Below are 17,052 nucleotides of genomic sequence, written 5' to 3'. Positions count from 1 at the left end.
TTGCTGCATGAGGTTAACTTGTATGTATGGTAAATTTTTTTGTGTTGTATTGCTTTTCACTTGAAGTTTCTGTTCCCACTTCTATGTAAATCTGAAATAAAAGCAGAAAATGCTGGAAATACTCAGCAAGTCAGGCAACATCTGTGGAGAAAGAAAAAGTTAACGTTTCAGATCGATGACCTTTTGTCAACTCTGACGATAGGTCATCCACCTGAAACATTAACTCTTTCTTTCTCCACAGATGATGCCTGACTTGCTGAGTATTTCCAGCATTTACTGTTTTTATTTCAGATTTCCATCATCTGCATTATTTTACTTTTGATCTATCAAAGGTGGTTGGGTTCAAATTATAGATCAGACCACTATTTAGCTGGTAGTAAATGCCTCACTGGACGGAGTACCCATTTTCAAGGATCACTCAGGATTGTTAAGGGTCCTTTTATCTCTCTTGGGGAGCGAGGACTTCATTTGAAGCATTCTGGTGGAGATGTCATTAATCTGGCCACTTCTTTATTGGGCTGAAGTTAATTTGATTTTTGAGTCTGCCAGAGCTGAGCAGTGATGGGTGTGCCTTGGACCTGAGGAATTAAAAAATCCTTAATGAAGGATATCTCTTGGCATCCAGAAACTCTTCTTCCTTTCTAATGGTATATCATGCCAAGTGGAAGATTTTTTTTTGGTGCTGAGATGACTACCTTGTTGCTAAGAACTATGATGGCTCCCGCTGTCTTGGTTTATCTACAATCTTAACTCGATCACAAACTGAACTCTTATCAGAGTGTGTCTGATGATTAATTGGGCCTACAATCTTTCTTTATATGGAAAGCCAGAAAGAGAGCATCTCCTTGTATTGAAGTACACAAAGGGGTCTTTTCACATGAACTTCGACATCAGAGTAGGTTTTAATCGTGTTTTCCACAGAATTATGGGTGTTTCCATTGAATGTGTCCTCAAGAGATACGTTTCAGCTAGTTCTTGTCTCCAGTTTCTATTGGGAAAACTGGATTTAAATAAAACAATTCTGTGTGCCTATGTCCATCACACTTTAGCTATTACATTTGATATGCAAAGTATGCGCTACGCTTGTGTCTGGCTCAAATTTCATTAAACCGCAACAAATCACAATTGAACAGTAAGGAGGGAGCGTCCCTATCATAAATAGGCAACACGGGTATATAACCTTCTATTGAAAAATTAATAAAGACATGAAAACACCAATTAATAATGACCTTGTTAGCATAAAGAACAAATGGGAAAAAAGGCAAATTACTGAAATTACACCAAATATATCTTGAAATATTTTTTAGTAAACCATCATGGACAATAAATTGAGAAACATAGTATTGGAAGTAAAATTTGTACCATAATAGATTTTTTAAAAATTACAAAATTTGTCAGCATTAGACACATTAATATTTTGGGTGGGTGAGTTCAAATTATAGATCAGACCACTATTTAACTGGTAGTAAATGCCTCACTGGATGGAGTACCCAGTTTTAAGGATCACCCCAGATTGTTAAGGGTCCTTTTATCTCTCTTGGGGAGTGAGGATTTTATTTAAAGCATTCAGCTGGAGATGACATTAATCTGGCCACTTCTTTATTAGGCTGAAGATAATTTGATTTTTGAGTCTGCCAGAGCTGAGCAGTGACGGGTGTGCCTTGGACCTGAGGAATTAAAAAATTCTTAATGATGGATATCTCTTGGCATCCAGAAACTCTTCTTCCTTTCCAATGGTATATCATGCCAAGTGGAAGATTTTTTTTTTGCTGGTGCTGAGATGAGTACCTTGTTGCTAAGAACTATGCTGCTCCCGCTGACTTGGTTTATCTGCAATCTTAACTCGATCACAAACTGAACTCTATCAGAGTGTGTCGGATGATTAATTGGGCCTACAATCTTTCTTTATATGGAAAACCAGAAAGAGAGGATCTCCTTGTGTTGAAGTACACCCCTTCACTACTCTATATTGGATAAAAGAGTTATGCAGCCACATAGTCCTGATGCAGATAAGTGGAAAGCTCAGAACTCAGGGCAGGATTGACCCTAGGCAGGTGAGGAGGGCTTGCGGGGATCGAGAGCTACACCCAGTGGATCAGGAGCCTTTATGCCTGCTTGTTCACTGTCGTGCCCCGAGTATGTTGTTGATCCAAGTGCATCCCAGCTTGACTGCTCTGAGTGTTTTTTGTCCTATCTGCTCGGTTGCATCCATGAAGTAGTTTCCGTTCTGTGTGTTTGCTCGCGCAGCCTGAGTGCCCCAGACAGCAATCTCACTGGATGTTCCCAGACCCCCGTGCTCCCACATTCTATCCCCATGATTACAACCAGGTCCAGGCCAAGTCCACTCCGCTCACTCTCTCGAACCCTTACTTCCTGCTACAACTTTCCACCTAGCCTGACTGTTAAACCCCATCTTAATTTAACCAGTCACATGGCATCTTCTCTCTAACAGCCTTTCTCCACCCTTACTTTCAATCCATTGTATGTTGCTTCCCATTTTCCTGCACCATAAAAAGATACGAGAGAGATATTGAGTACTTCACTACAGGAACACATGTGAGAGCTGTGCAGAGGCATTCAAAAGAGAGAGGGGAGGATAGGCTTGAGAAAATGTGTCAGACAAAGAGAGAGAAAAAGGATGGAAGACAAAGAAAGTGATCCAGAGAACTCGAGCATGGCAAAGAAGCAGAGACTCGGGCCTAAATTTTAACCCAGAAGAACGGGTGGGTTGGGTGGTGGGGGGCAGTAAAAATGTAAACAATCTAAAACCCAACCCCAGGACGCCTCCAACCCACCCACTTCTGGTTTTAACGGAGGCGGAACGAAGGGCGGGTGACCGACCTGTTCTCAGGAGGCGGGTCGGTCACTGAAAGCTTTCAAGGAGGCTGCGGGCCTCCATTTTTACAGCTTTTTATTTTTAACCCCTGGGGGCTGGGATTCCTGGGCCTTCTATTTCACGCCACGTGAGAGGAGGCGAGAAAGACCGAAATAGTAGATAGGTGCTTTTATAGCACAGCTTGTGGGCCCGGAGGAGCAGGAGTGCTTCCCCCAGGCCCAACAAGCCTACTTGCAGAGACCCCCCCCCCGCCATGATCTCCGACGCACCATGATCTCCGACCCACCATGATCTCCGACCCACCTACCCCCCCCCACCAACGATCTCCAACCCATCCTCCCCCTCCATGATGACTCCCGACCCCTCACACACCTCCTTAACCAACCGCAACTGCTCCCCCCCCCCCCCCAAAATCTAAGATCTACTTTCTCGCATCTTCATTCTTCCTCTTCTCCCGTCCGACTGACAGCCAGCCTGCCAATCAGGCCGGCCATCTTATTTTACAGGTTAAAAGCCATTCTTAGGCATGACAGGTATAAAACAAGAAGTGAGAAACGTACAGGAAATTGTGCTACGAGTAAAACGTTTAATATATATTATAAGTTATGTTTAATTGTAGTCTTGATCTTGGCAAGACAGTTTAAAGTTTCTTTAAAGATTGGCATGCAAGCATGGTGGGAGTATTGGGGCCTGTTTTCTTACATGGTGAGTTCTTTCCTTTTCCCAATTGATCAGAAGGATGTAGTTCTGAGCATGTGCCAGGAACTTCAAAACAGGGAAAGTTGAAGGGTAGGTTACCCAGAGTGTGTCTAATTTATTTCTTAACACAGCAGGATATCTATCTAGGCCATTGGGAGAGAATGGTACATTGGTAAAGGAACAATTAACAATGGGTCTAATTGTGCTGTAGCTGCCCTTGTACATATAGGTTTTAGACATATTTTGCGTGGCAAGTTGCTGAAAGTGCGAGCTGATAACGTCGCAACAAGGGAAACAGGGCATCTGGGACCTGAGTGAACAGGGCAAGCAATGGTGTATCTCCCTAACCAATAAGATTGAAGGATTGAGAAATAAACAGCACAAGGACTGAGAAGGAAGTGTAAATTAGAGTGGGTGAATTCAACATCAAATCAGGTACAGAAAGAGAAATAAAGAGAGGGAAAGAATGATTGGATTAAGAGAGAGAAAAAAAGACAAAAGAAAATTGAAAAATGTTAAAATTTAAAATTTGACATTTAAAAAATCTCAAACATCAATTAATACCTGAAGGAATGAGACTCCACAGTTGTAATAGTTAACTTCCAGTGCCAGAGAGGTTGATTGGCAGTAATTAACACTTATCACGTCATTAAAAGGGTACTTCGACTTGAAATGACAAGACTTAACTTACTGTGGTAAGTTTCATTCGTATCTACCGCGCAAATACAGAAATGTCACGCCATTTAATGCATTTTAATGGTGAGGCAGACAGCGAGATGCCATTTTCGCGAAGGTGGAGCGGCGCAACTTGGACAGCAACGTTTGCATATCCGCGTTTAACTGCGCATCGCCTAGCTGTACCATTTTTGCATAAATAATGGCAAGTGCCATTAGCTTCATTGTTATTTTGACAGCAAATGCTGGCCCAGTATTAGTTTAGGGCACCTATTCACAGTTCCTGGAAAAATGGATATATCATGAAATTCAACTCTCAAAACAAAGGTAAAATCCCAGAATACCATGTAATAAGAAATTAATTTGATTTGTCAGCTATCTTAAATCAGTGGTCCTATTACTAATGCATTGTGTGTTACATGGTATAACACCCTTTTTATTTATATATATATATATATATATATATATGTGTGTGTGTGTATTATCCGATTCACCATGAGCAATGAGAAACTACTAAGGATTTATGAAAACAATCTATCCTGAAAGACCAGTCAGGAAATATACTAATAGAATAAAGGAACAAGTAAAGTAACTGAATGAATGGAGCAGGTTTGTTGTCCACCATTTCTTTCTGTTACTGAAATTTATAATATCCCAAATAAGGGATTAAACAAAATAAAAACATCCAAAAAATCTCACAATTCACAATTACATTGTTAAATTTACCTATTGAATTAAGTTTGTACCTTTCAATACCTTTATTTAAGTTTTTACTTCAAGGCCTCAGCCTGTCTCAAAAGCCTAGACTTTAACTGGATTTATCCCCAGAAGGTAGTTCACACCTATGCAATATGAACATGTGTAGTTTGCATTATTTCCGAGCATATGCAGTTTGCATGATTTCCTGACATGTATCAGTGGGTTCCTCGGAGTTGAAATAGAAGGGTGTATCCCCTCATCCTGAGAGACTGAGTTTCTTTGCTTTTTCCAAAAGGCTTCAAAAGAAACAAACTTGAGATTGAATTCTCAAATATAATTTTGTTTTGGAATGATGAACAGGAATGGCTAGGAATACAAATATTATTTCTATTTTAATCAATCTGCTTCTCCATTTTAGTTTGTGTTACTTAAAATAGTTTTACTTGATACTATGTAGCTGGTAAAAGGAAACAATGCACAGTGCATTGGTCTAAAAATGGGACACAAGGGAAAGGCTGCCTTTATGTACTGCAATTGGAATTGAGAACCTACAGAGATAATTTGGCAAGGTGAGTCGTGGTAAATGCATCAGTTTTCCCAATCCCCTCTTCCCAAAAAAGAAACAACATAAAAAGCAACAGACACTTGAAAAAGAATGGTACCTTAAGCAACAGAGCTATTATGGAAATTGTTGTGGAGGAGTAAGTGACTGAAATTTTGAAAGGGAGGCTGTCACAAATGTTCAGTTGTAATTTGCTACAAGGGGCTATTCTGCATATAAAGTTACATTTAGCTTTTTATTTTGCTTATTGCTTTTGCTAACTGGGGCAGCAGACCCATTTAATTATGCTTGATGTAGCTATGCTTTTATTCTGCATCTATCAGTGGTATGAGAAAAGCTGTTTTATCCTTTTCTGCTTTTCAGGGTAATTATTTGTTTCAATTCTATTTTTGTAGATTTGCAGAAATATCTTTTGGGAAAATTCTCATTCTTCCTCCCTTGCCAATCTGGAAGCAGATAATGCTTATTATATAATTTTAAAAGTTTAATATTTTCCTCAAATTTCTTTACAAAATGAATTGGTACCATTGATTTCTGAAACATTCAGGGGGAAAAATTGGATGGGGCCTATTATTAGGTGTAGGTAGCGTGATCTGCCCAATGGCCCCTGCGCAAGCAGAACGAGAACTTCGTCCGACCTCAGTACTCACCTGCGCTGAAATCCAGGCCTTGCACGTTGATTCAAATAAATGCCCACTTTCCACCAGCAGGGGGGAGCCCCAATCTCTTAAAGGGAGGATGTCGCTTAAAATCTCTTAAAGGTAGCCGGCACCTGTTATTTGCTAAAAATAACAGTCTGCTGTTTGCACGGAGTCTGAACAGAGATCAGACATCCCACATGTAAGACACAGATGTAGGTCCTGTCCCTATGTTTACAAACTGATGAGTTATGTTGAAACATTGAATAAAGGTTGCACACTACTAAATCCCACATCCTTCAATCTGCATGCCAGATCTCACCAATCTGCCGATCTGAGTTTGTACCAGGCCTGCGAGAGAGCGTGCACCAAGGTTCTCTGATGATGCACTAGAGGCCTTAGTGCAAGAGGTGGACAGAAGGAGGGACATCCTATATCAGTGGGCGGGGGTGGGTGGGGCAAGAGGCAAGAGGCCCTCCAGACATATGCCCAAAAGGCAGTGGGAGGCAGTCGGGGATGAAGCCAATGCCAGGTGCACAGCATCATGAACATGGATGCAGTGCAGGAAGAAGTTCAGTGCATTGACGTGTGAGCCTTGTCAGGGGGGAATCATAGGTTTCTATGGAAGGGTATTCTACATGGGCCAAATAGCCTTCCTCATCTGTACATGTGTTTGTGATGGGGAATGTTTGAAGGCTGTTTGACCATGGGGAAAGAATGCCTCAAAGTTGAAACCAATACTGTGCTCACCTGTTGCCCACACATGCACTTTTCAGGAGGGATCACTGTATAGTAATCATGAGCAAGAGCCCTGGCCGATTTTTCTCTTCTCTAACCCAGGAGTACTGAGGTTAATTGTAGTACTCCAACTTCTGCCTCAGTTGTACTTGGGAACCTCTGGTCTGAATGACCTACTGCTACACCAGGTGGTGCTTTGCTATTTTAATAATTTTGATTATCTCATTTTAAATCGGCCTTCTTTTCTGGCCATTTTAAAATTTGGGAGTGAAAAAGTAGAGAAAAATCGGAAAAGCTGCATACATTTTTAAGTCCATATAAATAAGAGCCTCACATCTGATGTACATCCATATTATTGTTTGTATGGTGAAAAGTATCTTGATTGGCTCAAATTTCCCCATTCCCAATAAACAATTATCTATAAAACTATTTACTCAGTGTCTATTCTCCCTTCATTAAAACACAGACAATGAACAATTGTCAACCACCACAAACCAATCAAATTGTTGACGGCATTTTTCCAACTTCTTTCAATGGCTATGTTAGTTCTCTACCCACTCAACTATATACCCTTAAAAACAAAACTTATAACATAATAAACACAATAAATGTCAACAGTTGTGAGAAAAATAAATCTCAAATACCAATAAATTGACCCATCTTATCTTTTAATAGCTTAAACAGCTGACATTTTTTTCTTCTGTGATTGATACTGAACACAAAACTGCCTGTCTGTTCATTCTACAGCTACACTTTGTTAGAAAATTATTGAAGGGACCAGAGAGATAAATACCGTAGCCTCTACAGCAATAGTTCCCATAATCCAATCCCCAATTTGAAAAAGTAAATTTTGTTTGTGTTCAAAGTGGGACACAAAGGTAGAATGTATGTATTTTGGCTCCTGTAGAAATGTTTTCAGTCTCTGCCCCAATTGTCTCCGCTAGAGAACCTGGAACATGAGTGTTACATCAGGCCTGAAAATGGTTCATTGTGGTATAAGTTGTATGCATTTATGCAGCATATCCTCTCAAAAGCAAAATAAAATCTCATGTCTGTTTGCCTACTAACAAAGATAAGCATAAGCACTGAAGAGCAGCATACAAATAGAGAAAATTCTTTGACCATTTCACTTGTCTCTTTCCTCTGACAGTGCTGTGGGTACATTTGCTCGAGCTCTGGATTGTAGCAGTTCTGTCAGACAGCCCAGTTTACACATGAGTGCAGCAGCTGCTTCAAGGGACATTACCCTGGTAAGTTCAACGCTGTTTTCCTGTAGACTAATGAGGGGTTATCAGATAACAATGTAGGAAAATGGGGTTATCAGTGCTATAAACGGCCATAGTCATGCTTCAGAGAACACTCATCTAGGTAACCTAGTTAACAACCAAAATGGATTTTCAACATGTGCTATATAAGTGTCAGCATCATCACATTGCATACCATGTATGCACACATCCTTGGCTTATAGTGCTGCATATGTTACCATAGGAAACAACCTGGAATGTTCCAGTGATACTATGAACATTTCAAGCAGTCTTTTAAAGTTAAAAATGAGTTCAGAAATGTATGTCCAGAGCAAACTAAGAAATCTAGAACAAGGGTGCATAATCTTAAATTTAGAGCTGGGCCAGTTAGGAGTGAAATCAAGAAGCATTTTTTCACATAAAGGGTAGAGGAAATCTGGAACTATCTTCCTCAAATTTCTGTGGATGCTGAAATCAATTGAAATTTTCCAGACAGAAATTGATAGATTTTTGTCCATAAGAGTATCAAGAGATGCAGAGAAAAGGTTGATAAATGGAGTTGGTGCAGATCAGCCATGATCTAATAGAATGGCAGAATAGGCTTGAGGGGTTGAATGGTCTACTCCTGTTCCTATGTTCATCAGCTACCACGTTTGAACAGTGTTAAATGGTTCGCATCTGCCAAGCGAGGTCACAGCAGTTGTGTCTGTCTGTGGTGAGAGTTTACATATTCATTTTAGTTTACCATCTGGTGTCAGAATTTGTTTTTTTTCCCCTGGTCTGTGTAAGCTTCTGTGGGCATCCTGCATTCTGGTTGGTCCCAGAGGGGTCATCCTCTGTGTTGTGCATCTGGTGACTAGAGGGCTGGATGCTAATTTTGCTGAGGTGTTTGGGGGGGGGGGGTCTTTGCTCTGAGCTGGTCCTGGTGGGGGAGAGGTCAATAATTCACCCTGAAGCTGAGCCAATGCCTTGGTTATGGAAGACAAGTTTGATATTGTCAAAAACCTTGTGTTTCTGTAAAAGCTCAGGAGAACAGATCTACAAAGACTAAGGTGCACTGGCTTGGGACATTATCATCTCCTTGGTCTAGATGTCGAGGACTTGTACTACAAAGGACCAAGGGCATGGAAGCTTGATGGGAGTGGTAAGGGGGAAGAAATAACCCTCTGCTATAGCGCTCTGTTCTTTCTGTAGGCACATTCTTGCATCCAGTCCACTGTACTGTGTGGGCCTTGGAGGATTGGAGGGTCTCCTAATAGAAGAGCATTGGTCTGTTCTTCTCCAGGCATTTGCGGATACCAAAAATCTGGATATTAATATGAGATCCCCGTTGTCAAGACCATGGATTTTTTTCTAATGATCATCTCTCAATCCCTCCCTATTAGGTAGAGCATTTGGCTTAGCATGCCATCCTTCCTGAGATCTATGTGCATGTCTTGATCGTTTTCATGGGAGCTTGCAGACTTCTGACCTTGGGTCTAGATGGTTTTCTGCAGGTGTCATGTTTTGGGCTTGGGCCATATTCTGTGGCAGGGAGTCATGCTATGCTGTACTAACCGTATCTTGTCATTTTTCACCCCTGAGGCTAGTAGGGCCTAGTCCTCCATGGGCGTCGGGCAATTTAGGGTGTTGGCTAGTCAAACATGAAAGGTTCCTTCAGATTTTAATTGTTGTTGGACATTTTTAAAAAAAATGTTTTTTTTTACTTTTTCTTTCAGTCTCTCTTTTCTCTGTCTCTTAATTCAATATTTCTTACCCTCTCTATTTTGCTTTCTGTACCTGATTTGACATTGATTTCATTATTCTAACTTACATGACCTGTTCTGACTCTCTGCTGCTCATTAACGATACTTCAATCTGGTTATGGGGATACACAGTTGCTTGCCCGGTTCACTCAGATCCCAGATGCCCTGTAGAGGGCGCCGCGTTGGATTGAGTGCCCCATGAGAGGAACTTGCTGTGCAAAAGCCCATGAAAAGTCTACGGGCAAGGGCAAGTGCAAGTCTAACAAACGGCGGGCACCGTTCATTCGCCGCTCACAGGAAAATCTGGCCCCATATGTTTTCTGTGTGCACAGAACTCCATATGGGTTCTGTCCAGTACTTTGTATAGCAACAGTATTGACACTTTTGTACTATATCCCTCTGCTAATGCAACCTAATCCTAATTTGTATGTTTTTCTACTGTAGCTAAGCACTGGATTGACAGCTTTATTGATTCACCTACAGTAATCCCTAGATCTCCTAATCAACACAATTGTATGACTGTTCTACTTACTCTATCTTTTGATTCCTAGCTCTTCGAATGTCTTCATTATTCCAGGATCTCTTACCATTTATATTCCGTGTGATACACAGGTTTATAACTTATGTTCCCGCTTACAGAGTAGTTTGGCTGTGGAAAAGCTTACTATACCTTTAGAAGCCAGCATCAATCTGTTTTACATGTGTTCACATGTGTACAGAGTTATATTTAGAATGATGCAAAGGGTAGTGGCACCAAATGATAGAGTAAACAGAGGAGTAATGTATTTTTAAAATTGTTTCTTGAGAGTACAGGCAATCTGAAAATATACACTGGATAGAAACTGACATTTTGTCCCCAATAAGAGAAAGATTGGTTATATCTGGATAGAGGTAGAATGTTTTAATTACCTTCCCATCAAAAACAATTATGTGCCTCTGTGCAAAGGAAGAAAACAACTGCGGTTGTTGTTTCTGTTTCTGCACTTGCCAGCTCCTGATTTTCCGCACGTTAAAGTGACTGGGAGGAAAATCACGCCTGCCGAGCACAGAAGCAGAAACCCCTGCCATAACTCATATTTTACAGTTTGAAAGCTATCAGTGTCTGGGACTAGTTATGAATTTGCCAGAGGGTGTTTGTGTTTCATGGGAACTTGCAGTAATTAATAAGTCTTATTATAGCAGGACTTCAGTCAACAAATTAATTAGTGAATTTCTCATTTGTTTTTTGTTATGTTTAGCCTTGTTTTGAAAGGATGCTGGGTCGTGGTGCTGTTAGCCATGTGATTTGAAGTGCAAGCAGATTGATGAAAAAAGTAGCAAATGGAATTCTGAGAATAACAGTCACATACTTCACTGGGTCTATCAGCTGGGAGTGATTTGAAAAGGTTACTTTGAACAAACATTAGGGTGGGTGGATCTCATACTATTTACAGAAAAAAATCTTGTTGGAACCATACTGAATAAGGGAAGACAGATCTTGCTGAATTAATTACTGAAGTGAGGATCAACAGATGTTTCCTGTCAATCGATGAATATTTTTAAAAGTCCTTTTATGTTAAACTCCTTTTGGAAGAGATAAGCTATGTCATTAAGCATAATTTTCGGTGACGTGCCCATACCTTGCTGGTACTGCTTGGCATTTCGGAATGAAGTGGCATTTATAGTCCACCTTTTGTGGATTATAAGCTGTCTAAGTTCTGCACGCCAAACATGTTGGATCGTGAACAAAGACACAGAGTACCACAATTCATTCAGCTGCTGCAGTATAAGTGGGTTGTGGATTCTACACTTGGTTTCTGCTTTAGCAGCATCTCCCCTCTGTACAATGTGCTGTGAAATACAAAACAACAACTTGCATTTACGTAACACTTCTAGCGTATAATCAGACAAAGGTTGACACCGAGCCAAAGAAAGAGATAGTAGGAGGGGGCGAATTAAAGCTTAATTAAAGAGGCAGGTTTTAAGGAAGGTCTCAAAGGAGGGGAGAGAGGTGAAAAGGTGGAGAGGTTTAGTGAAGGAAATCCAGAACACAGCCAGCATTAGTAGGACAAAGGGAATGGGGATACTCAAGAGGCCACAGTCGGAGGAACATAGAGTTCTGGGGGGTTGTAGTGCTGAAGGAAGTTACAGAGATAAGGTTGGGGGGGGGGGGGGCGGGAGATGATGCCACGGATGAATTTAAAGGGGGGGGGATGAGAATTTTAATTTTGAAGCATTGGTGAACTAGGAGCCAATGTGAACATGGGCGATGGGAGTGTGGGACTTGGTGCAGGCAACAGAGTTCTGGATGAACTGAAGTCTATGTAGGGTAGAAGGTGGCCTGGAATGCGTTGGTTAGTCGAATCTGGAGGTGAGTGAAGACATGGATGAGGGCTTTGGCAGCAAATGAGCTGAGGCGGAGCAGAGATGGTCAATTTTACAGAAACAGAAGTAGGCGGTTCTTGTGCTATAGAGGATATGGGGTCGAAAGCTCTGCACAGGACACTGAGATTGTGAACAGTCTGGTTCAGCCTGAGGTGGGGGTCGGGAAGGGGGATGGAATCAGTTGCGAGGGAACGGAGTTTGTGGTGGGGGACACAATATATCAAACTCCACTGGAAAATGTAATTGTACTTGTATTATTGCTGTGAACACAATGAAAAATCCTGTGCAAACTATCTTTAGCATTAATGAAAGTAACTCCTAAGGATAATGTTTCTATTCAACTGAAAAAACGTCAGTTACTGTCACATTGAACTAAACTAAAAATGTATTTCTTTATGTTAGTCGTAGTGAATTCAGTGTTGCCGTGGCACTTTGAAAGGGTGTGACGCTTACTTCTCCCATGAATTTCTATAATTGATTTAGAAAAGAGAAAAAGAACAAATTGGTTTCTTCTAATAGAAACCAATTTCTGGTTTCCTCTGTACCTTTTGTTAAGAGATTGCGCTGTCTTCAAAACATAGAAGGGACCGTCAATGCAATTTAAGCAGCATAAAATTAATTTCAAACAGCCTTTCTTTCAAAATGATATCTTGGGAAAGAAACAGTTTATACAATTTTCAAAGATTCACTTAGGTGTATTTCATTATAGAGTTGATTGTACGTATGTGGCTATCAGAGTACAGTTTCTATTGAATTAATGTGTTTTAGGTAATATTGGATTAAAAGAGCATCTGTAAAATAGTGCTTCCAGTCTGTGCTTGTGTACTTCATTTTGCAAACCAAATGATTTTCTGTGAGGCAGTGTCAATTTAAACTAAGGCAGGTTTTCTCTTGCTTAGTGCTCTGATTTACCAGTCGAGCTTTCAGAAGACAAAATCAGAAAAAGCTGGAAATACTCAGCAGGTCAAGCAGCATCTGTGGAGAAACAGAAATCAGTCAGTCAGTGTTTCAGGTCGAAGACCACTCCTCAAGACTGGAAGATATTACAGATGAACAGCATTTGAAAAGCAATGGAAAGGGAAAAAAACACCCATAGGAAAAGAAATAGAATGACCTGTAAAGTGCTTGTGTGGCGAAGTGGAGATGGTTAAATGGCAGAAGTGATATTAGCAGAAAACAAAAGGAAGCATAGCGAGAGAAATCAAAGAAATAAAGACACAGACAGAGAGTGTGTGAGTAGCTGAAGGAGAATAGATGGAAAGGGAAGCATAAAAAGTGGCCTGGGAGTTTGATGGAAGAAATAAAGCAAGTCGACTCCATGGGTGCAGATCACCCCGCTAGTAGTGTTCTGACTCGGGGTTCCCACCTCAAGTATAACCCGCTTCCTTCCCCCATCTCTGGAAACAACGGCACACCCATCCCACATTGCCAGCACCTACTGCCCCAGAGAGGAAAAGGGAGCTGTAGTTAGGGTTTGAAGTTGTTAAAGTCAGAGGGCTGCAAAGTGCCTAATAGAAAGATAAGGTGCTGTTCCTCGAGTTTACATTGAGATTCTTTAGAATGGTGTAGAAGGCCAAAGACCGAGAGGTCATAAATTACATCATTTCTAAACAATATATTTAAACTTGTGTACGTAGCCTTTCGTGTATTTCAAATGTCTGTGAACTTTTCTGTTCGGAGGCCTGTCTGCCTCAGAAATCTGAGGCTTGAATTCTGCTCAATTCCCTGAACACTGAGCTGAGAGGCTCAACCACATAGCAGACTTCTAGGGTGTACAAAGGTCGCTTTGTGCATGTCACACTGGTGGACTGTGATTCCCAAAATGTACCAGTATTAATGTGCATAGCAATCCGGTAGACTAAAATCCTCAAATGCAGATTAAAACTGCTTCTTTCTCCTCAGTCTAATACAGTAATGAACAGGTAGGCTTACAAACTGGAAATCATGCTTACTCTGTAAATGACTAGCCTTGCTGCCAGGTTAAAAAAAATCTGGTGATGTAAAGACCAGTTTTCTGATTGGAAAACCAAATAAAGCCTTCTGATTGCAAATCAGATCCAAGGAAACAAAATTCTCGGAGCAGCTGCCAACATAATTTCCTATGGTCCCGGTGCTATTGAAGTCCAGTGGTTTTAAAAACACTACCTTGTTCACCTCGACAGCCCCTCTGATGTGCTTCACTCGCCAGCTCTTCCCAACCGCTTTGCTTCCCACAATGCTTTCTCTGTTGTGCCCTGCCTCTGACCACCTCGCCCTCTGCTCTGCACCACAGCTATCCTGTACTCCATTCCTTAGCCCTTGAGGTGCACTATTCACTGGCTTGGAATGAAATCATGCTTATCACAACCTCACTCTTGACCCCAGACTACTTACGAACAATGCCATGAGAGATCAGATAGCATAATTACATTATCCTAGTTTATTTTTACACAGTGCAAGTAACAGATGTCTGGGCTTCCATCTTTTGCACCGGTTATGGTATCTACATTTAAAAAAATTTGTTTTCTTCCATTAGTTCCATGCAATGGACACTTTGCACAAGCACAACTATGACTTGACAAATGCAATCAGCATCTTGGTACCACAGGGTGGTCCTGTTCTCTGCAGAGATGAAATGGAGGAATGGTCAGCATCTGAAGCAAGCCTTTTTGAAGAGGCATTGGAAAAGTATGGCAAGGATTTCAATGACATACGACAAGACTTTGTAAGTACATTAAAACTTTTATTCTACAGATTGCTAATGCATTGAGAGAGATTGGGTAGCACTGTAGGAATGGGGTTCTTTCATATACAGGACAAATTTTCATGCACCTTGTTCTGATGACATGAAACATTTCATCTCTGCATGATAAAAAGATTGTGTGTTCTTTGGAGGTCAATGCATTCCTCTCTTGTGAATAAGAAAAAGGGAATGAGAAGAAAGTGGAAAAAAGAGAAACCAACAAGATTTGTTTTGTGACAGAAGCATTTATAAATGTTACATTATTCAGAGATCTACATTTTCAGGGTTTCTATTCCTAGTTCTCTGGCTCTTTCTCCACTTTTGAACACCTTGTCCTTTACTATCATGCCCATCTTCTCTTGCTCTGCAAAGTCCTTGAATGCATTGTTGTGTTACAACAATATGCCCACCTCCTACGACACTCTGTTTGAGACCCAGCAATTTACTTTATACCTGTCCCACAGTAAAGAGACTACTTGTCAAATCATTAACAACATCATCAGTGACTGTAACTGCTGTTCACTGACCCTTTTCATCCTTCTTGATCATTCTATCCTCCTCTAATGTCACTCCTTGGTAGTCTATCTTCATGTCATTGTTCTCACCTAGTTCCATTCATAACTGTCCCATTGACAACACTGTATATTCTCCAGTGATTTCTCTGAAGAAGGGTATGCACCTGTCTTATGTCTTTACAGATGCTGACATGCTGTATATTTCAGACCTTTTATATTTTAATTTGAGTCTTTTTTTGCTCACTATAAACCAAATTTCACTGTATCTCCATTCTCAACAATGTGCATATTTTAGCATTTAAAAATGGAAAAAAAGAACTGATGTGTATTTTTAATTTTGAAAGTTTGTTCTTAAATACAGGCTAATATTCTGAATCCTTTTAGACCAGAATGAATGCTGCCTGGCTTATAGCTTAATGTGTTTATCTATATCGTTTTAATAGCTACCATGGAAATCACTCACCAGCATCATAGAATACTATTACATGTGGAAAACTACAGATAGATACGTACAACAGGTAAAAAAATTACTTGCCTTTATGACTATTTCTTAAACCGTTTCAAATTTACTGATTTGATAAATAATCAGTCTGTTGAAATGCCTGCTAATCACAAATTGTTCTTGGAACAAACCTACATTAAATGAAACTGTTTCATGCAAATTTAAAGTATCCAAGAAGAAACAACTTTGAAAATTCTATGTTTAAAATTATATTCTATAAAAATGACATGACTAGCTTACGTTTACTGAAAGAACTTAAAGATTACAATTGTAGCAATTTCTTCCTTGCAAAATGAATACACGTGAGATCCTTATTTATGAAATAGTCCGTTGAGAATGACCAGTGATGGGCTGGTAAAATTTTGTTTAGACAGTTCAAGTTAAATAAATCATTTTTTTATTTCCTGGTGATAAATTGCTGATTATAGAAGCTCTTAATATATAAAAGTTCCATATATCGTGGCAGAGTTGCCTTGTTGATATGTACTAGGGTTCATTGGTGCAGGAAAGCAATATAGGGCCAATTTTACAAAATCATGCTCCGTGCTTTCCACTCATTTTTAATGGACAGAAAATCATTGGGAGTGCACCCACAATTTCCTGATAATACACTCAGAGCATTCATCAAATTGGCCTTTTATAACCTCTGCCACACTATTTCTGTGATGGTCAGAAAAGACGTGGATTTCAAACTGGTGGTAGTCAGATGTTTTTATATCTGAAATGTTCAAGACACCCTTTGTTCAGAGGACTGAATTGAGAATAGATAGAGGATGCAGACAGCTAGCCCAGTATTGGCTGAAAATGTTATTTTTTTCAAATCTGTGCAGTGAACCTGCACTGCTACAACCTACCCTCACTAATGTGGCGATGCCGGTGATGGACTGGGGTTGACAATTGTAAACAATTTTACAACACCAAGTTATAGTCCAGCAATTTTATTTTAAATTCACAAGCTTTCGGAGGCTACCTCCTTCCTCAGGTGAACGATGTGGAAATGAAATCCTCGAAATGAAGTCGCATTTATAATTCACAGAACAATGCTTGGTGAGTACAGACAGTTTTTTCAACTGCCCGTTGCCAAGGCAATCAGTGTGCACACTGAAAAAACTG

General features: G+C 40.3%; 1 protein-coding gene across 5 annotated transcripts in view; it reads left to right on the top strand.

Moving 5' to 3' along the window:
* Positions 1 to 17,052, top strand: part of mta3 (metastasis associated 1 family, member 3) — a 209,659-nt gene that overhangs the window by 97,512 nt on the left and 95,095 nt on the right. For all 5 annotated transcript variants that reach the window (XM_067988810.1, XM_067988808.1, XM_067988807.1 and 2 more), the window contains exons 8-10: positions 7,998 to 8,097; positions 14,716 to 14,904; positions 15,881 to 15,955. In XM_067988810.1, coding sequence (XP_067844911.1) covers positions 7,998 to 8,097; positions 14,716 to 14,904; positions 15,881 to 15,955 — 364 coding nt within the window. The remainder of the gene's footprint in view (positions 1 to 7,997; positions 8,098 to 14,715; positions 14,905 to 15,880; positions 15,956 to 17,052) is intronic.

This window comes from Heptranchias perlo, chromosome 8 (genome assembly GCF_035084215.1).
Source record: "Heptranchias perlo isolate sHepPer1 chromosome 8, sHepPer1.hap1, whole genome shotgun sequence".
NCBI lineage: Eukaryota > Metazoa > Chordata > Chondrichthyes > Hexanchiformes > Hexanchidae > Heptranchias > Heptranchias perlo.
Note: the sequence above shows the minus strand (reverse complement) of the source record. Positions and strands in the feature narration are given on the sequence as shown.